This window comes from Amblyomma americanum, chromosome 5 (genome assembly GCF_052857255.1).
Source record: "Amblyomma americanum isolate KBUSLIRL-KWMA chromosome 5, ASM5285725v1, whole genome shotgun sequence".
NCBI classification, from domain to species: Eukaryota; Metazoa; Arthropoda; class Arachnida; order Ixodida; family Ixodidae; genus Amblyomma; species Amblyomma americanum.
In genome coordinates, this window is record NC_135501.1 from 159,586,084 (window position 1) to 159,610,231 (window position 24,148).

General features: G+C 43.6%; 2 protein-coding genes across 2 annotated transcripts; both read left to right on the forward strand.

Moving 5' to 3' along the window:
* The first annotated feature begins 731 nt into the window (after positions 1-731).
* LOC144132855 (sulfotransferase 1B1-like) lies at positions 732-9,410 on the forward strand. The gene is made up of 3 exons (XM_077665558.1): positions 732-1,092; positions 5,021-5,490; positions 6,699-9,410. The coding sequence occupies exons 2-3, from the start codon at positions 5,035-5,037 to the stop codon at positions 7,182-7,184; spliced, it is 942 nt and encodes a 313-aa protein (XP_077521684.1). The 5' UTR covers positions 732-1,092; positions 5,021-5,034; the 3' UTR covers positions 7,185-9,410.
* Positions 9,411-13,261: 3,851 nt separating this feature from the next.
* On the forward strand, positions 13,262-19,976 carry LOC144135201 (sulfotransferase ssu-1-like). Its single transcript, XM_077667942.1, has 3 exons — positions 13,262-13,401; positions 17,686-18,155; positions 19,413-19,976. The coding sequence occupies exons 2-3, from the start codon at positions 17,700-17,702 to the stop codon at positions 19,896-19,898; spliced, it is 942 nt and encodes a 313-aa protein (XP_077524068.1). The 5' UTR covers positions 13,262-13,401; positions 17,686-17,699; the 3' UTR covers positions 19,899-19,976.
* Positions 19,977-24,148: the final 4,172 nt, after the last annotated feature.

A 24,148-nucleotide genomic window follows, 5' to 3' on the forward strand; every position in this document is an offset into this window, starting at 1 on the left:
TAATGGTTCAAGGCCGAGAGACGATTTTAGGTTGGTAACGCTGTGTCGAGACGAATACTGCGACGTTATGAAGCGCGCTGCCCGATTCTGGATAGCTTCGAGCAGTTGTATTAAGTAGACCTGGTGAGGGTTCCATATTGCTGAGGCATATTCCATTTTAGCGCGAATGAATGTTTCGTATGCTTGTTGTCTGATTGGTGCAGGGGACATTGATAGTGATCTTCGGATAAAGCCAAGAGCTCTGGAAGTGCTTGCGCAAAGTTACATGTCGATAGGAGTGGGACACACATTTGACGTTCATGGTCAGTAAATGTCAAGGTGAAAACAAACACGATCCAATCACTTGTAGTGCTAGATAACTCAATACTTTAGCGTATTTCTAAGCTATTACTGATAAACCTCACATCCAGTATATGATATGTTGCATAAATTGCATGGTATGCGCTAGAGCAGGGCACAGAAAGAGGGGTTACGTGCACAACCTGCTTTTAAAGCAGCCAACAAAGACACCAAGAAACAACACAAGCAGGGAAGGCCGCTGAAAACGGACAGAGCTAAAAAGAACCCTACAAACAGCCGGAATGTGGGGACAGGGCGGCCTTCACGCGTTATAAACAATACGAGTATTCTGTTGTCACTTCTTTGCGCGTCGACAATGAAAGAACGTGTCACACTACAAGATTTTTTTTAGTCTACGTCCGGCCTTTGTGCATTGTGTCTTCGTCTATGTTGGCTGTAGCGTGCCTCTAAACCCTCAACTTGGAGCGCGTGAGAGTCCGCCATGATCCTAGTCTCGTCTGCGCATAGCTGTTATCGTTAAACGCACTTTGTAACAGAAGTGGCTTGAAATCAGTTTCTAGAGAGATAACCGAACCCCGAGTTGTTATTCTACACGCAGCACGTTCGAGTGGTTCGGTCGGTATAGCACTATCGCGACGCTGACATACTTTGCAAGCAAGAGAAACGTAATCAGCTTTTAGTGCCGACGTGAGAAGAGCCCGGTGTCAGTGCTTGTTTGGGACGTTTACTGAGCCGGTCCTCGAGAAAACTCGCTGTCAGAGAAGAGAGGTCTGTGAGAAGCGGAGTCCTAAGGTATGTTCATGAACCCTGTCAATGCTTTCGGCGTGCATATGAAAGCGGTCCGTTCTTGATGTATAAACTGTTTCTGCAGATTAAAACTTTTGAAAGACTTGTTATAAAAGTTCCTATTTAAATAACCAAATGCGCTCGATAAGTCCGGTTATTCAGTGTTTGTCCGGCCTGTGGTTACGGAAATACATTTGAATGTTCCGAGTAGCCAGATGATTGCTCTTTAAGGACACTGCAGCCTTAGAAGAAGCTCGGCTGAATAGATTTTGTAATATCTTTAAATTTGCTTCAACATATAGTTCACTGCAGCAGCGTGGCTACTTGCTATTTCACTTAATAACTCAGAAGGAATGAACCTTCTCCAAAAAGAATTGCTACCCAGTGCTTTTTCTGAATATTTTGTTGTCCATCTGACAAAATTATTGTAACCGGTGCATGACTTTCACAAGTTCTGCTGCTTCACGGCGTAGGGCGAGTTCTCTGATGCACTTCGGGATGGCAGTTATTTTTGCATGGACGATTATAAGGCCGAATGCCGTTTATAACGCACGTTATCCGCCATGTCTTGCGCCATGCCTAAATATAACGCGTCGCTTGTGCTTGAACGACGGCGAAATCTGTCTGTTGATATTGGCCATCCCCGGCCAAGAAACCTGCCAGGAACATGCCGCTAAAGCCAGTGGAAATGGGAACGAACTTAATATTCCGTATTAGCTAAACTTTATTGCAGTATCAACGCTGCCGGGGCTTTTTTCTCTTTAGGCGGCTGGTTGTCCAACAAAAAATTTGCTTTTGAAGGCGCCATTGACTTTTCTTCTCATTGAAGCAAAATAAAATGAAAAGAAAGCATACGGCACAAACAAGGTTGTTACGAAATTCTTAAAAGATTTAAAACAGTGGAAATCAAGGGTTTGCACAGAATTTCGCTAAATGACCTCCGCTCAAGAATCGTTAATGTAAGACGGTGCCTTCATGAATCCTAAAAATTAGGCTTTTCTTCGCGTCTGAATTGCTCCGAAAAATTCTGGAGGCACTAATAGCCTCGAATCAAACCAGAAAAATGAATGCTGAGCTTGAGAATTCATCTAAGAAATGCTTGTTAGGCCTTTCTGCTTTTTGAACCTGGATGGATCATCACGAGGCCTTTGCATTTTCTTGGCGTCCTGCAGTGTGGCGTGTTAAGTCCTTAGATGTAAAAACCCTTGTTCTTTTTATTTACCGCCTGGCGGCTTCACGCATGCCATTTATGTTGTACACAAGCGAAAGAAATGAGCATTTCGGGGTTCGAACTGAGGTACTCCAAATCATTTCGGATGTTCAACAAAGCCGCCATAGCAGTATGACTTTACGTACCAGCTGAGAAGGGCTCATTGGCGGCGCTTACAAGAAAACGTTGTGCCGTACACGTTTACGTAAATTATGCAGTACATGCAGTTTTTGCCGCCCAGATGCAGATCATGATATATGAGAGAATCTGGCCTGCATTGAAGGCTCTACTTGACATTCTTTACTTTTCACCGACTGCGTAAGTTACACGGGTGATCGTCAATCTATGCAGCCAAGTGTTTACTTAGGGCGTAAAGTGGTAGTTCTCAGAAGCTTGTCACTGCCTCTGCACACACAGAGTTTCTTACTATTAGCTAGAGGGAAAGATGGCGGCGCTGCACTTGAACCTCCATAGGCGCGCAAAGCATCATGGGGCGATGAGCTACTTGGTGCAGGACCGTAATTTTTTTTTTTCAGGAAAACAGAGTTTGGCGTTATTGAGATGTCCCATTCCGTATCCACGGCACGCTCCGCGCGCAGACGACTTCGGCGTAAAAGTAGTGCTCAAAAGCCATAGTAGTGAAAATGCAACAGCACACGACGCCAATAAAAGGTTTTTGTTTTCCGGAATGCTGTGGAAAAACCTTCTAAAATGTTGAAGTGAACATTTCTTTTCAAAAATAACTTTCTTTTTAAAAGTGCGCCTGTTAAGTACGAAATATTGGCTTTTGTGGTCTACAATGCTTGGCCAATAGGAGAGCAAGCCATCGCTTATTTTGAGCAAACTTTGCATATGCATGCTTTTCTGCTCATTTGTTACGATTTATACACAGGATACTGAATGATAGGACATTCTTGGTTATCGAACAACGCTTGTTTTTTTCATTTTTTTTTTAGCCAAAAGTTGTATTTGTGCAGTCGGTAGCTCTCCGCCTCATGATGCTTAGAGCACCCATGGTGGTACAGGTGGTCTCGAGGAAGCTCTATGCAAACTCCCATAGGGGAAGAGCCAGCTTTCCCTCTAGTTAATAGTAAAAAACTCTATGTCTGCACAGCACTGGAAGGCCTATGTCCAACAACTGAAGAAAAAAAATGACGGACGGTTCAGCTTTGTTATGCCAAACGTCAGTTAGGCGCGCTAGCACTTCGGATAGCAGTTCGGTTCAGGTTCCAGGCTTGGTTTAAGAAGGCAATGCGATAGCGGTGTGTTCTGGATCTATTGCGCCCGAATGAAAGTTGATGAAGACAACGACATCCGAAGCAAAGCCTAACAGACTAGCAGTTAATTTACGTGGGACGTTCGGCTGAGGCGATGGTATAGTGGTTTAATGCAGTGGCTAGCGAAGCTGATATCTTCGTGCCTCCATGGTTTCAAAACCCACTTGCGGGCGTAATATGTTTTGCCGTAGTGTATTGCATATTTACCATAAATCCTCCTGACTGGTTGCCCACAAGCGGCACCTGCCAGCGGCCTCAGACAAGACAACGGTAAAATCGGTGAGCAGGAGCCATAGTGTTCGCACACTAACTAAAAGCTGGCAGGAAAACTGAATACAACGTCGATCCTTGAATGTTGTGCTCAAGACACGTGCGACACGGAATTGTGGTCGGTGACTTTTAAACTTTAAAAATCTCTCTAACTACATCATTGCTACATATTGCAGAACTCTTAAAACAATCTCGTTGGATGCAGAAACCTACTGCTGGAAGGTAGTAGTAGGGCTTTAGTTGCTGCATTATATGCTGCCCGTGTATCAGATATTCTATCAAAAGTCTACAGTTTCAATCATCTTTCTTTGATCCAACTAAAAATAATAAAACATATATCCCCTTCGGTTACAAAGCCAAACGACAGAAAGATACGGGGTATCGACATACGGAACAGACGGGCACCACTGTCATATAATAAATAATAGATTTAGAGCAGTGGATATGACTGATTGATCCTCCGCTGAGCACACCTTAACAGTATGTGCATACTGCTATGCTGAAGCAGACGCTGCCATTCAGAGAAACCTTCACAAAACTTCTGTGTCGAACTCTTTTTTTTTTTCACTGCTAACTTCGTTCAAATATTTCCACTGATGAAAAGAGCGAAAATCTGATATAGAAAATGAAAACAGATATTACACTCTATGGCTTCTCTGAACGGTAGAAAGGATATATTTGCACGCTGAGGAACCCGCAAGAAGACGAAACTACTCTGCTCTCTCATATACCGCCATCTCATTCTGGCTTACTCTCTCGAACTACCTCCTTAACTATGCGTTTCAGGTGTCCAGTACCTAGATTGAAAGTTCTGTTAGGAGTTTCACTTTCTGATTATGCTGAATATTTTTTAACGTGTGCTTAGCTTTCGCACTAACGGTACATCTGTCGTATTAACAAAAATTCTAGAAGAGAGAAACGGATGTCAAGTCATGGACAAAAGTTTTCGGAATATGGATTCACAGAAAATTTTTGTTTCTTCACGGTCAAGAGAAGGAAGTCATGTGCGCATGGTAGTACATGCGTTCTCTGTCTGCAGGAACATATACCAACTCACTAGGTTGAAAGAGACAACGGCGGAATGAATTCTTTTACGCAAATCAACATCCCGTAAACATTTGTCCATCAGTGTAAGCGTAGGTAACCTTTTCTTTCCGTTATTCATTCTTTGGCACAGAAGTTGACGCAGTGATGGACGAAGAATCCTACAGAGACGTCGATGGCGTGTGGATGCACAATCTCTTCAGAGATGAAGCAGTTCGTTCGGCCATGAAATACAACCCACGCCCTGGAGACGTCATCACTGTAACCTACCCCAAGTGTGGAACCCACTGGGTGCAGTTCATCATCTGGAACATCATGACCAAAGCAAATGCTGGTCCCAATGTCGGCGAATTCAGTATCATGTGCCCATTCCTGGAGTTGATGGGAACCGAGGCTGCCGAAAAACCTTCGCGCATCGGTCCAATCGTCACCCACCTTCCAATGAGTGTTTTTCAGCCGGTGAAGCATGCCAAGTACGTCTACGTTGCCAGGAACCCTTACGACTGCGCTGTGTCTTATTACCACTTCTTGAAGGGGTCTACGCCTAAGACCATCACAGACGTCTCATTCGAGAGGTTCCTCTCCATGTTCTTGAACGGAAAGGTAAGCTGTGAATAATTTCTCTTTGTAGTTTTATCGCTGCAGTTCACCATTACCGGTAACCCAGGACAAACGCTGCTGCGCGCTGTAGCAATAGGTGGGCGCTGTCTCAAATTCCTGGTGATGATTGTATCTTGACCTAGTTGCCCTCTCTGTTTTGTGCAGGTTGATATCTCGCAATAGTTTGCCCGTTTCATTTCAACGAACTGTCTACTGAAGAGTTCGAAACAACTCTTGTATTTATACCGCAAATTATGGTGAAAAATAAGAAGTCAGTAAAATATTTTCTTGTGCACGCCATCCTCCGAGCCTAAAGCTTCAACCTTGAAATATTAAGGCGATAGCCTTCTTTGGCTGCGGCTGGGACGGAAATTGTATATGGAAGCTGTAGGCGGAAGTTGTCCGCAGAAAATGAAAATCATAATTTGTGTGGCAAATAAAACAAAAATGTAGAAGTTTATTAAGCAACAGCTGTTACGCAACGTAATGAAATAAACCAGGAATTAAAAATTAAAACTAAAAGTAAAACAACTGCAAAAAAATAAAAATAAACAAAAATGAAAACAAAACAAAAAAGTTAAAACAAAAATACAGTAAATAACATAAAATAAAAAATAAAGGAAGAATGATGACAGGGAAAGGCTTTCGCATTTGTGCTTTTAAGCAGACTTAAGTGCAATCCTGTAATTTTTGTTTTCGAAGAGAGACATAATGAGGCGACATAAAAATGTTGGAACGCAGAGGTTAAATGTATTTAAAAGGCATGTCTCAACGTGCTTAACAGGTGGAAAAAATTTAGGGGGGCACTTTGTTGACCTAAAGTGCGGTGAGCCGAAAACCTTTAGCGCAGTGTTGCTGCTTGTGTCACTCATGTGTGGTTAAGATGTTAAGTACTTGCGTGTGCTCGCATTCTGAGGCTTCATTGAAGCGAGCGCTAGGAGGGAGATAGTGCGGCACCCGACTCGTTTAACAGCTGGGAGGCGTCTGGCGAGGGTGCTAGGCGCGCGGTGGTGGCGCCACGTCGCGCATGCACAGTAAGCGACCATTGGCGCCACATAGCCTCCAATATCTCCGCCCCGCTAGCGTTGTCGGGTGATCTCGGAGGCCATAGCGTAACGGACGGAAGGACGTAGCATAAGCCATTAAATGTTTTCGCCTTAATACCTATCAGCGCTTTGCGTTCTGTAATGAAACGTTGGTTTTCTTTCCAGGTCATCTACGGCGATTACTTTGACCACGTGATACCTTGGTACGATCGTCGGCATGAGGACAACGTCTTGTTCATCACTTACGAACAACTGAAGGCCGACACTAGGGAACAAGTGCTGAGAATCGCCGACTTCTTGGGCAAAGAACATGGAACCGCTCTGCGTCAAGATGTCTCTCTTCTTGAGAAAATCCTAGATGCGAGTAGTTTCCAGAATATGAAGGTATTTTTCAAGGAGAAGCCAGGGGAGAGGGTGAAGAAGATTATCGAGACAGCGGGGGAAAAGTCTGAACGAGTCGAAATTTTGATGAACTTCCCGAAGGAACAGGTCGAGATGCATGACGGTTCTGGATTTGTGCGGAAAGGAATCGTGGGGGATTGGAAGAACTACTTCACGCCAGAGCAAGTTGAGCGGACCAAGGCTTGGATTGCAAGAAAAACAGCGGGAAGCGACGTGATGACACTCTGGCAAGATTGCGACTTGCCTTGAGCACCTGAGGGTGGCATGCGGTGTCAACAGGAAAAAAGATGGAATATTGCAAGACCCAAGGCATAAAACAAAATACTGGGCTAGCTGTGAGGCATTAGAAGAATCGAAAAATTGGCTTCAGTACTTGAAGTAGCGCGGAGATAGGTTTTTTGTCGTGAGCATTGAAATGTTTATGAAGGAAATACGAAACGCTGTTTTCTGTGCTTGAGTAACAGCCAGATTTTCTCCTTTGGTTCTTCTTTAAACACAGAGAGAGCACTGTGAGGAGTTCTGTCATCCGTATTTTGTGCTGTTGCTTCGCTGCGAAGACACACTAAAAGTAATTAAGGCGAGCATGAAACGCAGTGATGACCTTACCACATGGTCATGCTTTTGTGTTAAACATAGGTTATTTTTAAACTGATCAAGCTGCGCTTTTCTTGTGTATGTGTTTTCAAGATGTTGAACTTGCGCCCTTGCTTCAGCCTACTTTCTTAGCGCAGCACTATTCATTGACACTTCAGCAACCGTAACTTCTTCCGCAACTATACCTTTGCAGCAAAATGGGCGAATGGTAGACGCCGTCTGAGATGTGTGTTTTTTTCATTAATTATCCTTCTTAATCTTACTCTTCCGATTTTCTTCCCATCACCAGGAAATGTATTTTTGGTTTCAATTAATTAACCAGCCGTGGTGGCTCAGTGGTTAGGGCGACCTTGGAAAGTGGCCAATATGGTGCAAAGTAGCGCCAACGGCAGCCCTGCTCCGCAAGGCTAGACAGTGGTGGCGCAATAAGCCTGAGTCGGTGGCACTCCCTGATGTTGCGCCTTTGAAATGCCTAACAGCTGCCGTGCTTATTTTTACGGGGAAATTGTTGAACAAACCGCTTCGCCCGTTAAACTCGATATGTGTACCGCTTTCAGCCAGGACATGCAGCCCGTCATCTCAGCGGTGGCGAAAGAGGCAATGTGGGGACGTTAGTGCTCACGACTGTTTTTTCTTTACGCAGCAATAGAACTGTACAGAACGCCAACAGACCAAATGTTGCAAAATAAGCTTGCTACATGCAATGCATGATGAAAACCCCAAAATGAATCTGGCTACTACTTTGTAATGAAGGCCGCCGAGGTCTATACAACCACTCATGCGCGCATGCTGGATCTGGCTGCTTCGATACTTATACGCTATTGCTTAATTAATAGGCAGACTTCCACCTCCTTTCTGCGTAGAAAGTGTGCCGTTTCAAAAAAGGACCAATACCCACCGCGGTGGATCAGTGGTTACAACACTCGGCTACTTATACGGAGTTTCCGGGTTCGAACCCGACCGCGGCGGCTGCGTTTTTATGGAGGCAAAATGCTAAGGCGCCCGTGCGCTGTGCGATGTCAGTGTACGTTAAAGATCCTCAAGTGGTAGAAATTATTCCGGAGCCCTCCACTACGGCATCTTTTCCTTTCTTTCTTCTTTCACTCTCTCCTTTATCCCTTCCCTAACGGCGTAGTTCTGGTGTCCAATGATATTTGAGACAGATGCTGCGCCATTTCTTTCCCCCAAAACCAATTTTAATTATTAATATTATTATTACTTTCAATTAAATAACCAACCAACAGAATGCACTCAGTGGAGCTCAATCGTATAGTGTTGGAGCGAGTTCATTGGGGTACAAATAAAGCGAAATTAAAGCACAATCTGTTCCTTCCTCTCTGCTGTTTAGTGTACGCAGGAGCGCTCGACCAAACAATTGCGTGCAGTTCAGTTCTCCAATGAGACCTGTCCTCTTTCTATACACGGAGCATCGTTAAAGATTTCTAGAGAAGCGGCGCTTACTGTTGCACACTCACTTACCCCTGAAAGGGACCTTAGGACGCCCACGGATGCTTTGCACCCAGAAAGCACTTTTCGCGCACCATGGCCAACGGGAATACTCTAACTGCAAATGTTCTGTGTACTCTTTAACCACGAGTCCCACCTAGTTAAGTTGCGTATTTCTTGAATGAGACTTACAACGCTTGCATTGCATAAGACATACAACTTCAGCTATCATGTGAACTTAACCCTCCTCGTAATGACGACGGATGAAAGATGAGAGCACATGAAATGAAGTTGGATGTATTCTCTTTGGTATGTTTTCTATGAACCGTGCATTCATATCGCCAGTATTCACTCAGGCGCAAAAGGCTGAACAAAGAAATCGTAGGAGATTTTATTTTTCGCAGAAATAAATGCATTTACTCCGGTGTGCTAAACGAAGCGATTTATGCTAAGTGTTTTGCTGCACAGTAAGCTTATTCAGAATGGTTCGAACACAGTTGTGACTTTTTTCTTTTATTCAAGCTGGACAGCTTATGTTCCTCTGCATATAGAACTGAATCAGTGGTGAAAAAGAAAAACCAATTGTTTTCGCAATTAGAAAACAGTTTTTTATTAAGGCTAACAGCACTTTTAATCACGTATTCAAAAGGTGTTTCAAATACAAGCGTTTTGCATGTGAACGGTGTAGAGATGTAGCTAACCCAGATGTTTGTTGCCGCTTCATTTTAAACAAGTGAAATTGTTAAAATATTTTCATCACGGTACAGGAATTGTGGCGACCTCACATACTATTTTTTCTTGGGTCGAAACAGTGTAGTAGAAGTAGCCGGGGTAAATATTTCGCGATTCAATACACCAGTGTTTACTCCAAGGACGGGGTAGTTGGTTCATGACATATATAAAAAACAACTCTGTTATTTATACGTGTCCAAGATCAAGGTTCAGGCTTGCTCTGTGTGTACAAAGAACCGGCAGGTGGCCATTCTACAAGCAGTGACACTGGTTGAAATCGGTGCTTATATCAGCAGTTGCATTTTATACTGCTGAGGAAGTCCCTGAATCCCCTTCTCTGGTAAATATGGAAAGGATGAGTGAGTGAGTGAGTGAGTGAGTGAGTGAGTGAGTGAGTGAGTGAGTGAGTGAGTGAGTGAGTGAGTGAGTGAGTGAGTGAGTGAGTGAGTGAGTGAGTGAGTGAGTGAGTGAGTGAGTGAGTGTATCTATATTTAGAGCGGGTGGCTCTTAGGCCTAAGGAAAGAAAGAAAGAAAGAAAGTGGATGGGACGAGATGAAAACAGGCGGTGCATATTACCCGACTCCTTGGCAAAAGCCAGAAGCTTGTATAGCAGCACCCTTGAAGACTTATGGTAATATCACTGAAATACATGGCGTTTGAGCGAACACCCAAAAATTTTCAAACATCGTTTTTTTTAGGGTGAAAATATGGCTTTTGTGGCAGAAGTATTGCCAGTGTTGACGGACACTAGGAAACTGGTGAATCGTCTGAACTAGTAAGCTGGCTAATTCTTAATAAGTTACTTTTTATTTTTTACAGCTAGGCGCCTAGTTGCAATTAGTATTTGTAGCCTGTCGTTAGTAATAGCCATATAAATTTTTAAAATTTCGAAAACACAATTACCCTTGGCGCTGTGGCTCGACAAAATTTGCCTTTTTCGGCTAGTTACGTGCACTGGAGGGGTTGCTGTGCCTGCATGCTGTCGAAAGCGCACATATTTCATAACGATGCAGCCAGATTTTGTCGATTCACAACACGAAGGTTAATCACGTAGTCTAAATTATAAAAACTCAAAAGGCTATTACAAACGACCGACTACGAATGTCTAGATGCAACCAGTTGCCTATTATTGATAGGTAAAATTTTATATAACAGAAGTTAGTTAACCAGCTTACTAAAGTCACCGGCTTCCCGGTGTCCGCCAGCGCTGGCAATACACTGCCTCAAAAGCCATATTTCTACCCCAAACAGGCTCTTTTTAAAGCCTTCGTTGAAACACCTGGTATAATTGCGGAAGAAAGCCCGACAGGAGCGGGATGAACAGACATTATAGCAACACTATTCAATAGAGGAGTAGGAGATTTTTTTAGCAAGCACTTCAATGAACACAATAAACACTTTGCCATCTGCGGAAGAGAATTGTTTTTCAATTACCAAATGCTGTATTTCTTTTGCTGTATTTTGCTGTATTTTGCTGTATTTCTAGACTACTTCTGCAGTCAGGTACAACCAAGATATTTTTTTTAATTATACTGTCCGCAGAAAAAACAATTCCTTCAAATCAACACTGCCCCCATTTTTAACGCTGTGTACGAAGCTTTTCTTCCCTACATTGTTTCGTTAATGTGAAATTGCTTTAATGCACCTTCCCTAGAATGGGCCAAGGTAAGTCCACTGCAAGACAGACTTCTAGAAACAATTTCCAACAAACCTTCTTCTGGCCGAACGGCGGCCGTATTTTTCCTGTAAACTTGCTGATTTCATCTGCCCACCAGAATTCCTGCGATGCGCTGTTACGTTTGCCTTCACTTAGCACGGCACTGTAACCTTAAGGAATCATCGATCACCTGCTCTCCGCGTCATATGCCTTAGCCAAGTCGCTTACCTTGTGATCACATCAGCTAAGGTATTATGAATTCACAAAGAGGAATGCATGAACCCTTTCTTACGAAACCCAATGCAGTGGAGTGTTTTTATTTCAAACCAACTTACAAGTCCTGTTTCTGGAAATGTAGTTGCAAACACCGCGGCGCCGCTAGTGACCCGGAGCTCCTGCAAATATTACGAAGGCAACACTGATTACTAATGAGAGAATGCCGTGTAATGATTTGCCTCTAACAGATCCGTCAGTCGGTTGTCCAAGAAAGGTGAATTAAAATGCTGAGTCAATTTCAGGAATCAGTAGCTGTGGTCGTATTTATTTTTATCTTTAAAATATTTGTTTGCCCGGCACATGGACCGTGCGCTATCTGAACTCCACGGCGACTTTTTTATCACGCCACTAAAAGCGGCTGGCGGTGGCCACTAGGCACACGGCACAAGCGGCGCAGTAATCCAGAAATTCAGGGGGGCATTTTGCTGACCTTTAGTGCGGTGTTATTGCTTGTGTTCTGTTGTGTGGTTAAGATTTTGATTGCGTCCTCAATTGATTGTGAATCTCAAATGCTGGAGACACTGGAGGGCGTTTGTGAGGCATCCGTCTGATTCGACGCCTTTCCGCAAACACTCTCCAGCGTCCTAGACAAGGAGAACTACATATGCGTTGGCAGTAAGTAGCGTAGTCCTTGGCGCGCTCGGCTGCGGAACAGAAGGATGGTTGTTTGAATGCAATCGTGCACAAAAATTTTTTTTTTCCTTATCGAGTTGAAGAGCCTAACGGACGGACGGACGTTGTGCGTCACTTCCGTTGTCGTGACTTCCGGTTGGTGATGTAACGGACGGGCAGGATCTGGACCGTGAGTATGAGACATTAAAGGCTTTATTTAGCCTTAACAAAATGAAATACACGCGAGGCTTATTCGCACGGCTAATACAAAGGAGCCAAATGTGAAACGAAACCTGTCGAGATGGTGACGCGTTAGAATGCTGCTTTGTTCCACCAACGGCAGCTCTTAATCACAAAAACCGATCAACACTGCGCGGAGCAGCGCCCGAGAAAACAAACTCCTCGCCGGGGACGGCGTACCGAGAATCTGAGTGCGGATTAAGCGTGTCGTCCCAAGGAAATGCAATAGAAAACGCGCGACCCTAAGGTATCGTAAAGACCTTCGTTTGGTTGTCTGAAAGTTCGGCAGACTCCCTTTACGTTTAAAGCATCGCTAATGCCGCACGCTAATCGCAGCAATCCGCTTCTGCCCCACGGTTCTTTAATCCTCACGGCATAAACATGCTAAACTTGACCCCAGTATTTATTTCTAATATCGTACCCCTCTACCCAACCATAATTCTATGCTGGTGCTGTGGTTACTGTGATAAATAAATACATAAATAAAATTACTTAAACCTCTATACTTTTTTTTCCAGTTTTAATAACGACTAGCCTGCATATGTGCTCGCAAAGCCTCCAATTGACGTTTCCCACATTTCGGTCCCTAATGTTCCGCTGTCACGCGTGCTGTCCTTCAGTATAAGGAAAAAAATGCTATCAGCACTAGCGTGCTATTACCATAGCCCGTTTCCTCAGCCTTGACTGCATGAGAGTGTCGTGACAAAGGGCGATACCCTGTACCTCAGAAGCGGCTCTTGGCGCACCACAGTTAATAGCCGCTTTGCAACGAGGATGCAGTCGAGAAAAACAGGCCTACCCTCCTTTCCTTCAATGGCCGAGTTCTACTTTCTGCCACTTTGTCGTTCGAACGCGGAGGCGGCGGCCGCCAGACGTGCAAGCTTTCTTGCAGAAATCTTCAATGAAAAGGTGAGCTCCTTTCATTGTGCTTCTGATTTTTACGCCTAAACGAGGGCCCAGGTGTACCCATAACAGACAAGTGCTGAATTGTGAATGCAGGGTTCTATGGAATCGGCTGTTTAAAACTAATCAGTCACGTAAATTCGTTTTTGTCACACAGCTGTGGCAGGCAGCTTGCGCAGTTTTGAACAATGTTTTGCAAAGAAATATTATGCAAATTCTCCTCTCAATGCTTTGATTCTTTGCTCTGAATGTTTTTTTTTCACCGCAACTTATAGACATCTATTACTGCTTCTGTATGGCGCCCTGCACATTTTTTCCTCTTCGAATTCAATCATTATAGCCAGTTAGCAGCAAATGCACGAATACATTATTTACGTTTCACTACATTCGGCACAACTTACTGATCCCACACACAGTCGATGACGGCGTTATTGATGAGAAAAAAAAAGTTTTGCATTATTCTTGACCGCTAGTTGCCAGCAGCCGAATCTTTTTAAGACTATATATTGAAAAATTTTATTCATGATAAGTGTGCTCTAGAAGCAATAATTTCTATGCAATGGGCCCATTAATAACAAAGGCTTTTCGTTTTGCACTATCTGCGTTCGGGTAATACCTAAAACACGGGTGCGAACAGAATCGCTCGGCAACGTCTTGAACTTTGACAATGCTTCAGCGTAAGAACTTGCGTTAAAAACTTGCTGCTTCGAATTCCCACTCGTCGATATCCAGCGATCTGGCGATCAGATACGAAATTCAACGACCTACAATCCCATTAAACAGCAACGCGCATGCGCGGAGATTGGTGTAAAATCCCCGTAATCAAATAATGATACTTGTAAAAACAAGTTCCATGGTTCACCCATAACCTCGCCTGACCGTTAAGATATAGGCGAAAGGCGTTTGACATGCAAGCGCAGCCGAGATTTAATAAACCCAAATAAGCGTTGAATAAAAGGATTCGTTAAGCGAAATTCGCCAGAATCGCACCATTTCAATTCCTACTATTTAGAGAAAGAAGGGATTAAGGGTTTTTTCACATCACGTCTGAACGAGATTTAGAAATGCAACATTTAGGAAAAGATCCATTGGTTGTGTCGTCCTTATACATCGGTGTAAAACTTCTGAAAACATCAGAATGGCGTGGGGCGACAATACTCTAAGCACCAAAGTAAACACCTTCCCGGTAACCGTTTCATAAAGTAAAGCCGCCGCGGTGGCTCAGTGGTCATGGGGTTTGACTGCTGGCCCAAAAGACGCGGGTTCAATCCTAGCTAAGGAGGTAGTATTTTGATTTAAGTGAAATGATAGAGGCACGTGTACAGTGCGATATCAGTGCAAGTTGAAGGAAAACAGGTAGAGTAAATTATCCGGAGGCCTCTAGCACGGTGCCCCTCATAGATTGAGTCTCTTTGGGGGCGTTAAAGCCCATAAACTATTTCCTTAGAACATGAATTTACCTTTCTCATTCAGGAGCCACTGGCTGATTTAAGCACTCTGCTCTATCAAGTTTCTTTCGGTGCTGTATATTGCCCACGTGCAAATCGCAAATCTTTCATGCGTTCAGTGATAAGACAACATTAACCAAAACAATATAGAGATAAGACAACCACGTGCAGAACAATGCCGCGCTCATGAAGTACGGGCTTCAGGGTAAACCGGGGGAGATTTTACTGCTCTAATAGTTAATACGACTACAATATATCGATCGTCATTTTCAAGTGCAGAAAGCGCAGAATTATATGTTGATAGACGAGACGTAGTAAAAACATTCTTATTTCTGTTTTGTTGTAATCGGGCATTCAGAGACCTAGTGCTGTGCTATGCAATCCCCATTTCAAGGCAAGAACCAATGCATAGAGAAATTAAAATACCAGCTTAGTGCGGGCACTTATTGAACGGGTGTCTTACATGCAAATAACGACACTTAAAACATTCACCGAAGTCGCTAATCGTGCGACGTTCTCCCAAAAGCGGCGGTTAGTACAAGTTGCGGCACCGATGTTCTCACAAAGATTGTGATGTCCCGCCCTTTCACTCAGCCTTGTGCAATAACGTAACGTTAACATGCTAACCCTACTTTTAGAAGTCAACTTCACTTGCGTTTCGTCAACCGGTTTCAATGTTTTGCTTCCGCCTTTTTTTTGTGTGTGACAGCACTTCTTTCTTCAAACACACTTAAAGTAGAACTGATGTTTGACCGCAAAAGAAAGCTAGGTAAAATCACTGAAACAAAACAGGAAATTATGAGGAAATTATATTCACCAAAAAAAACCGATGATTCCGGTCTGAAAAAAGCGTCCTAAAAATTCCGCCAAATTTTCGAAAACTAAGAACTGAAAAGTTTGACCGCTATGTTGTTCAACGTCTTAACCGTGTACATGTGCTATGAGAGATATGTAGTAGATGGCTCCGGATGAATTTACACCGCCTCGAGTCGGTTAACTTCTTGGCACAACGCACTGAACAATGCGTTAATGATCTGTATGGTCGAGAAATTGCTTAAGCGTGAAACGATCGCTTTTCAGTTCCCTCACTGTTTGTAAACGGCCCTGAAAGATCATATGTGCCATAACCAAAAATAAAAATAAAAACTGGCTGAACAAGTTTGTATAAATTAAGCCCTTGTGTACTGACGCTCGCGAAATGTGCAACACAATATCGTTGCGCTGACGCTTCAGTTTCATTATTTCGGCTCACCCAATCCTTCGTACTTAATCCAAATCTCTGTTAAATCTTGTATAAAAGCAGAAATCCAGCACTGGAAGGTATTTGTAGCGAGGTAGTTACTTCATGAAATGCTGCTCCCGGGAATCTGTAAGCAACAGTTTAAACCATCTAGCTTTGTCGGATGTTGTTAGAAGTCAAAAAAAAAAAACTTTTAACGTTCAGCCACATGATTTTTCAAATTAAACCGAAAGACGTATGTTGAAGGAAAAATCGCGAACGCACGTACTCGAATGTGAATTAAAAAAAAATCCTCCGGTGTTGCACTCCCGCGTGCTTTTTGTCTGTCTTTATTCTGTACAGGAATATAATAATTTCTGCCTCCCAATTTTTGGCCGATTCCCCAGTGTGGGTATGTGCCATCTTTTGAAAGGCTAACAACAACAATAAATGACAATCTTTGCAATGTGCGAAGGGTGATTCTTCCCTCCCTGCACATAAATTTACATCGTTTCTATTGCGGAATGTTGAAGTACACGACGCCGTTTATCAAAAACTTCATGAAATAACTGCAATGAAGGCTTCCTTTTTTTTGCTGCTCACTTCTTTCCGATATCTGAGGAGAGAAAAATCGAGCAACTAATATAAAAATATGAGAAGAAAACTACCGGGAAAGATTTTTCCCGCCGCGAGCATTCGTATAGTTGCTCGCTGAGCAACCCCAAGTTGTCGAAATTATTCTGCATATCACTCAGAGTCACAGAGGGCGCCTATCTCTCTCTTCCTACTTTCACTACCTCTTTCATTCCTTCCCGCTTGTAGTAGTTATGTACGACCTTAACTGATAAGTTATACAATTACTGCGCCTTTTCTTTTCGTATTTATTTATTAATTTATCCACACTGCAGGCCAAATGCTGTGGCCGTAGCAGCAGGGGAATTGCAACGAACGCAGTCAAAAGCAAAAAAGGGAAAGACAATATCAAGAGAACAAATCAACTCTATACGGTTTAGGAATTTAGGGCACACATGATTAAAACGTTGGAACTTAAGGCGCCTTTGCCTGAGCAAAGACATTCCAGTGACGTTAGTCAGTTGCTGGATTAAAAAAAAAACGATCGGGGGTAATTTGTTCCATTCCTTCATTGTTATAGAGAAAAAAACTCTTCAGATAAGTGTGTTTTTATAAATTATCAGAGGAAGTGCGGGTTTAGTAGACCTCACTTGCATTGTAGTAGCCAGCTGAATATTATTTTGAAGTTTAATGCGATTTTTTTCAGAAAAACTTTACCAGGCAGCGGAAGGAGGCTTATTTTCATGTGTGTTTTAACGTTGGAAGCTGATGTTGCTCCAAGAGGAAAGAAGGAAGTGTGCATTCTTCTATATTTCACCTATACGTTCCACTTTTTCCATGTCCTTGGTGTGGGTCACCAAAATACGTTATTAATAATAATATTATTCTAATTTAGTTTTGTGTATACAAACTTTCATTTCGCTCAAATGAGGCATCTTTCTTATAGAAGAGAACCATAAACATCTATAGAACTATAGAACCTATAGAAGAGAGATAAAGGCATGCTCATCAGGTTAATCAACTTATTCTCTTCGTTATTCTTTGGCACAGAGGTCGAGGCGGTGATGGACGAAGAATCATACAGATACGTCGAAGGCGTACGGATGCACAAGATCTTCCCAGATGAAGCGATACGTTCTGCCATCAAATACAACCCGCGGCCCGGAGACGTTATCACTGTTACCTACCCCAAGTGTGGAACCCACTGGGCGCAATTCATCATCTGGAACATCATAACCAGGGGAAACCCTGGTACCAATGCCGGTGAATTCAGTATCATGTGCCCATTCCTCGATATGATGGGAGCCGAGGCTGCCGAAAAACCGTTGCGCATTGGTCCAATCGTGACACACCTTCCAATGAGTGTTTTCCGGCCGGTGAGGCATGCGAAGTACGTCTATGTCGCCAGGAACCCTTACGACTGCGCTGTGTCTTACTACCACTTCATAAAGGGTGCTACGCCAAAGACCACCAAAGACGTCTCCTTCGAAAGGTTTCTCTCCATGTTCTTGAATGGCAAGGTAAGTTATAAATATTTTAGAGTGTTAACTCTTATTAACGCGTTCTTCAGTTTCGCAAACGGCGTCCGCAGCGACATCTACCGCTTTTCACTTGACGTTTGTGTGTGTTGGCAGGTGATACAGAAGGTGCGATGTCAGTGCACGTTAAGGAGCCCCAGGTGGTCGAAATTTCCGGAGCCCCTCAATACGGCGCCCCTCATAGTCTTAGCCGCTTTGGGACGTTAAACCCCCTAAACCAAACAAAACCGAAATAGAAAGGAGTACATTGAAATTGAAAATTTGTTTGAGGAAAATAAAAGATGCAGTAACTGCCTCGCATATCTCGGTGGCCATCCGAAACCGCGCTTTAAGGAACGGATAAATTGTAGAGTGAAAGAAGAAAGGAAGGAAGAGGCGCCGTAGTGGAGGGCTCCGGAATAATTTCGACCACATGGGAATCTTTAACGTGTTCTGACATCGCACAGCACACGGGCGCCTTTTGCGTGTCGCTTCCATCGAAACGCGACCGCCGCGGTCGGGTTCGGACCCGGTTACTCCGGATCAGTAGCCGAGCCCCTTAACAAGTGAGCCACAGCGCCCTCTCCAAATTTTTGGGATATCAGAATGGAGGAAGCGGGAGATTGACGGGAGGTGACCGGAGCCAAAGCGAAAAGGAGAGAGAGGGAAAGGGCAGAAGGTAGAGGTGGAATGCGGATAGAGGCTTAGTTGCTTGGCGTCTTTCTGTCTGGGGTGCAGCAGGCGTTTTGTTCGAAAGCCCTGCAGAGATTGACTACTGTCCAGGGCAAATTCGGATTAATGTCCCTTGTTTGACTATGCGGGAAAAGAAAACCGAATACGCGCGTGAAAATTTTTCTGCTGTGCCACCAAACCTAGCGCTAATGCAATCGGGTTGCATACTTTTGGCCGTACTGTGATTTTCTTTTGAATTTCAGCAGCCAGAGTGCTCATTGCATATTGATTACGCTTCCCAATCAGTTTGATACAATACGACTTCTTGCGAATACTCGGACCCTTTCGTTTGCCTCAGCTACGTAGTGAAAGCATTTTATACCATCGTTCATTTATTTTGCATTATTTTACCCTATTACCTTACGTCGAGTTCTGATATGTCTGTCAACTGATACGTAAATAGAAGCAATCAGATGGCGCCCGAACATAGGTAGTTCATACGTAAAAACCATTTGCAATGGCAGTAAAAATGCAGGGCTACTGTTCACCAATTCACGTGTTGTAATAAAACGTTATTTTTATTTCCAGGTCGTCTACGGCGATTATTTTGACCACGTGGTGCCTTGGTACGATCGTCGGCATGACGACAACGTACTGTTCATCACTTACGAAGAACTGAAGGCGGACACCAGGGAACAAGTGTTAAGGATTGGCGATTTCCTAGGCAAGGAACATGGAAACGCTCTGCGTCAAGACGGCGCCCTTGTCCAGAGAGTGATGGATGCCAGTAGTTTCGAGAACATGAAGGTCTTTTTTAAGGAAAAGCCAGGGGAGAGGGTCAAGAAGATTGCCGAGACAGCGGGAGAAAAGTCTGAACGAGTTGAAGTTTCGACAGGCTTCCCGAAGGACGAGGTGGAGATGCACGAAGGTTCTGGATTCGTACGGAAGGGAATCGTGGGGGATTGGAAGAACTACTTCACGTCGGAGCAGGTTGAGCGGACCAAAGCATGGATCGCGCGAAAGGCACACGGAAGTGACGTGATGAGGCTCTGGCAGGAATATGGCCTGCCGTGACCCCCTCTATGTTGCATATGGTGTAAACTAGAAAATAATAAAATATTGAAAACGGCACAACATAAAAGAATGTAATGAGCAGACGTCATGCATGTTGAACATATCGTTCAGTTTGCTTGAATCTTCCAAGCCCAGACAGTACAGGCGTTGTGAAACGGTTTGTACTGTTTATAACAGCAATACCTCGAACTAATATTTATTTTGAGCGACAACAAAATTATTCTTGCGATTATTTTTACGCATCGACAAAACTTTTCCGTGCTCTACATGGTGCGATTTTTTTGTCATTGCGCTCGGTAGGTAAAATAAAACACTCACCGGAAAAACTCGAACACACAGGTATTGTGACCATCTTTACATGAGACCATGCTTTCGTGTATATAACCAGGAACACTTTTTTTTTCAAATCAATCATTAGCTGCGTCTCATCAGTGTTTGGTCTTCTGCTCCCGACTTAAAGTATTTTCCACCCAAGAGACTTTTAAAAAACATTAGACGACATTTCATAGGTATTCTTGTACCTGCCAGCCCAGCACTGTTTATTTCTGTACTGCATACCCAACAGCAAATACTAAGTGAAGAAATGTTGCTCGCCTTTTGAAGTCTTAATTTTTTACAAATGAATTTTATCGATTTCCATATTTGTCATTCTGTTCCTATTAACACTGTAATTAAATTCTATAATTTCCTTAAACAACTTAAAAACAATAAGAATATAATGCCAGTTCTTATGTCTAGATGGCGTGATATAAAACAAATAATGTGAAATCATAGCGTAGCTGCTATGTTAGCGGCAACGCTCCCCGGTCCGTGCCCATTCAGTATCTGCGTAGCTGCATCGAGGAAAACCTTTGTCTTTGCAACCAGTAACTGCATTGAAGTCTCACTTTCCTCTCTTCCAGAGCACCGTAGAAATTAATGCTGTAGAAAAGCTGCCTATTTTTGGCGTCATGAGGTAGTAAAGTATAGAACAGTTTGCCTCTCCAAGGGAGCTTAAAGGGGCCTTCCAAGGCTGTTAACCTAAGCTGAATTGTTGACGCGCCACTGTCACCGTTGAGACGACACACATCATAGCAGCGCTTCTCTCAGCCTTCGCGGCATGACAAGCAAAGGAAAAAAGTACGTGCTGCGTTTCATACATATAATAGCGAAAAAACGCTTACCCAAAACACCGGGTGTTTTTCCTAAGGAGCTGTGAAAAACCAAGGCTTCTTGAGTTAGAGGAGCGCTTTTGTAGCGATAGCTACATTACCGTAGCATTTCGAGCCTTCAGCGTGGCAGCGCCGTGGCTGCGCCGCTACGCTGTCACGTGGTTGGTCACGTGGTGCGGAGCAGCTGCCGGCGGCTGATCATGTGGTTCGTCACGTGGTTGGTCACGTAATCAAGTCCCACTTAGCCAGCTGGAGATATCGCGTCATTCCAGGTTTAACCAGAGCCAAACCACCACCAATTTTTTTTTTATCGCGAAGCATTGGCTGCGGTGTAGCGCTTCTGAATACAACTAAGACGTGCTGACTAGTACGCTCGTTAACATTTCACGTTAATATTTCAATTTTTTGCCTATTATTGTTGAGAGACGTTGTTGGGAGGCGTGTAGCCCACCGTGAGCATTATTTGTCTTTTTTTAATTTCGAAAATGCACTCACCCTCGGTGCTGTAGCCCGACAAAATTTGCCTGCATCAAGTCAAAATATATGTGCTTTTGAAATTCTTGCAATCAAAGCAACCCCTCCAGTGCATGTAACTCACTGAAATCTAAAAAAAATGTTGGGCCACAGCAGGGAAGGCAAGTGCTTTTTTCGGAATTATGAAAAATCACAGATATCGTTTATTGTGTGCTACACGCCTATCTATAAGTAAGAAGACTGAGAGCAATAGTTAAAAAGTTACCTACTCAATATTTCTTGATTGTGCTACAGAATAGCACGTCTTAGCTACATTCTGATGCGCTACAACGCTGAAAATACTAACCTCGGAAAAGCGCTCTTTTAAACCAAAAAGCATTTTTTTAACAGGGGAACATCTGAGGTGAAACGCCCCATATTCTTTCGGTGCTGGTGTCCTTCCTCGTGTAGGCTGAGATCAGAGGGCTCTTGTGATCGATGAAGGCGATTGTAGAAGTCGTGTAAACAAATTTTTTCAGACGTAACTTGTCATCGAGTGTAGTTTCGGCAGCAGTAACCTTAATTCGACTGTTGTTTACATTCCTGAACTCACATGTAATGAGCTAGAAGAGATGAGCTGACCCGGTCTGTGGAGCAACACGGATGCGACCAGCAGCAGAACTAATTGGCCTCGATCAGTAATAGAAATTCCCTAATGTTAAAACTACGCGATAGTGTAGAATTGTATTGACACTGAAAAAATACATAACAGGAAGGAAGCGTTCTATAATAACTCAAGAGACACTGCCCCGCTCTTTGAAGCTCGATCAGGCGGTCCTAGAACGCTCGGCTAAAAAGGAAATTTAACCAAGAACAACATGTGTTGTGCAGGTAAGATATGTCGATATAATTAAACACCTCATGCAGTACGAGAACGTGATGGTATCCATCCGGACGTCGATGAAAGCACAGTCACGCTCCCTGAGGCCCTAGGGTTTAGAGGTAACAATGGTCGAGCAAATACGTAAACCTGTGGTGGAAGTTAGCAGAAGGCAATTGAAAGATTGGTGGCTCAAAAACAGAGAGGTGACATAACGTGAGAAGTGTAGGAGTGAAAAGTATTTAAAGAAAGTGGCGAATTTTTTGGTTTAAAAACCATGTAAATAAAAATGAAGAAAAAAAGCAGAGTATGCTGGCAACTGCCACCACCCCGTTCCACAGGGGGCGTTCCTACCTTCTATCCATCCATTAAAGAGTGCCTACTGGGACAAGTAAAATTTTTAAGCGAAGATCGCTGTTAAGGAATAATAGTTTTTCATTCGTTTAACTACGGCGACTGTTTTCAAGGGTGCCTGTTTTTTTGTTTTTTTAAAGGAAGCCGTTCCTAGCAGATACATTTATCCACGGTTCTCGCTTTCGTTGGAGGCCCAAAATTCTGGCTTTTTATTCCAGGTAATTTCGACGTGATTGAGTGCCACGTTACAAAATAAACCTGGTGTAGCATAATGGCGTAGTCAAAATTCGCAGTTCACTTACTTATTTGCACGGAACCAAATCACCTCTGTCTTCACACTGTATTCGGAAAATAGCAGCTATTTTGTGAAAACTACAAAGCTACTAATAAGTGTTATGATATGCCAATCGCCAGCTGCGGTGCAAAACGTGAGGCTGACGCACGACTAGACGGCAGCTGAATAGCTCATGCGAGGTACTTTCGCATAACACGGCTAGTGTTATTGAGAGACGGTTGTGAAAGCGAAATACACTGAAACGTAATCTTAATTTGGTCATTACTGTTGCATCACCGACTTCCAATAAATTGGGTGATGGTCTGGAAGATTTTGATGTGGGAATGAAATTAAAATAACTCGCCAGCCTTATCAATAAATTGGTAGTGAGGTTAGTAAAGATGCTGTATTTGTCTCACTTTTCTGAAGGCAAGGATGACTTAGGGAGTCACTGAACAGCCAAATATTTGATGTAGGGAAGGGCTCGAAAATATTTTTCACCATCAACCGTTTTTCAAAGTCCAATGACGTTGCCCAGCTCTCACTTTTGACAATGTGCTGTTGAGCACGTAAATAGATAATTGACTGCGAACATATTGTGACTTGAACAGGCGAAGTGCAAAGATTTGCTTTAAAATTTATATCTTTTACAACAAGGGCTTATGTCAGTGCTTAGATGAATTGTTCCAACCACGGCGGCGAAACACGGTCCGTGATCGGTCAGGCGGAGCATACTCTCGCTCTCAGCGATGGCAGTACGGCTTGACTAATGTCCTTAATCTTCTTCACAGAATCCCCAGGGAGAAAATGAGTCATCCTGGCGACTCATCGTGCCAAAAAAACTGGGTCGTAGTACGGTTCGAGGCGTTTAAGATGCATAGTCTCGAAGCCGCGTCGGCGGAGATCGACAGACGGCGTGAGGGGCACAATAATACACTTGTATGATGACGTGCGCTCCAGAACGGGGTAGGGGCCATGGTATTTCGAAATAAGTTTCTTCGAGCGAGCGGTAGTGTTGTAGGGTATCCACAGCCACACAAGTGAACTGGGTGGGAAAGCCGTTCCAAGCTGGTCTTCGTCATGGCGATGTTTTTGGCGCCCGTGTTTGTCCGTCGTGAGCGACCTTGTGATCTGGCGG

Bases quoted from the DNA above. Each gene is read 5' to 3' on its own strand.
- LOC144132855 (XM_077665558.1), top strand. From the start codon at position 5,035: ATGGACGAAGAATCCTACAGAGACGTCGATGGCGTGTGGATGCACAAT. The intron at 5,491-6,698 runs GTAAGCTGTGAA...TTTTCTTTCCAG, and splicing joins CCATGTTCTTGAACGGAAAG to GTCATCTACGGCGATTACTT.
- LOC144135201 (XM_077667942.1), top strand. From the start codon at position 17,700: ATGGACGAAGAATCATACAGATACGTCGAAGGCGTACGGATGCACAAG. The intron at 18,156-19,412 runs GTAAGTTATAAA...TTTTATTTCCAG, and splicing joins CCATGTTCTTGAATGGCAAG to GTCGTCTACGGCGATTATTT.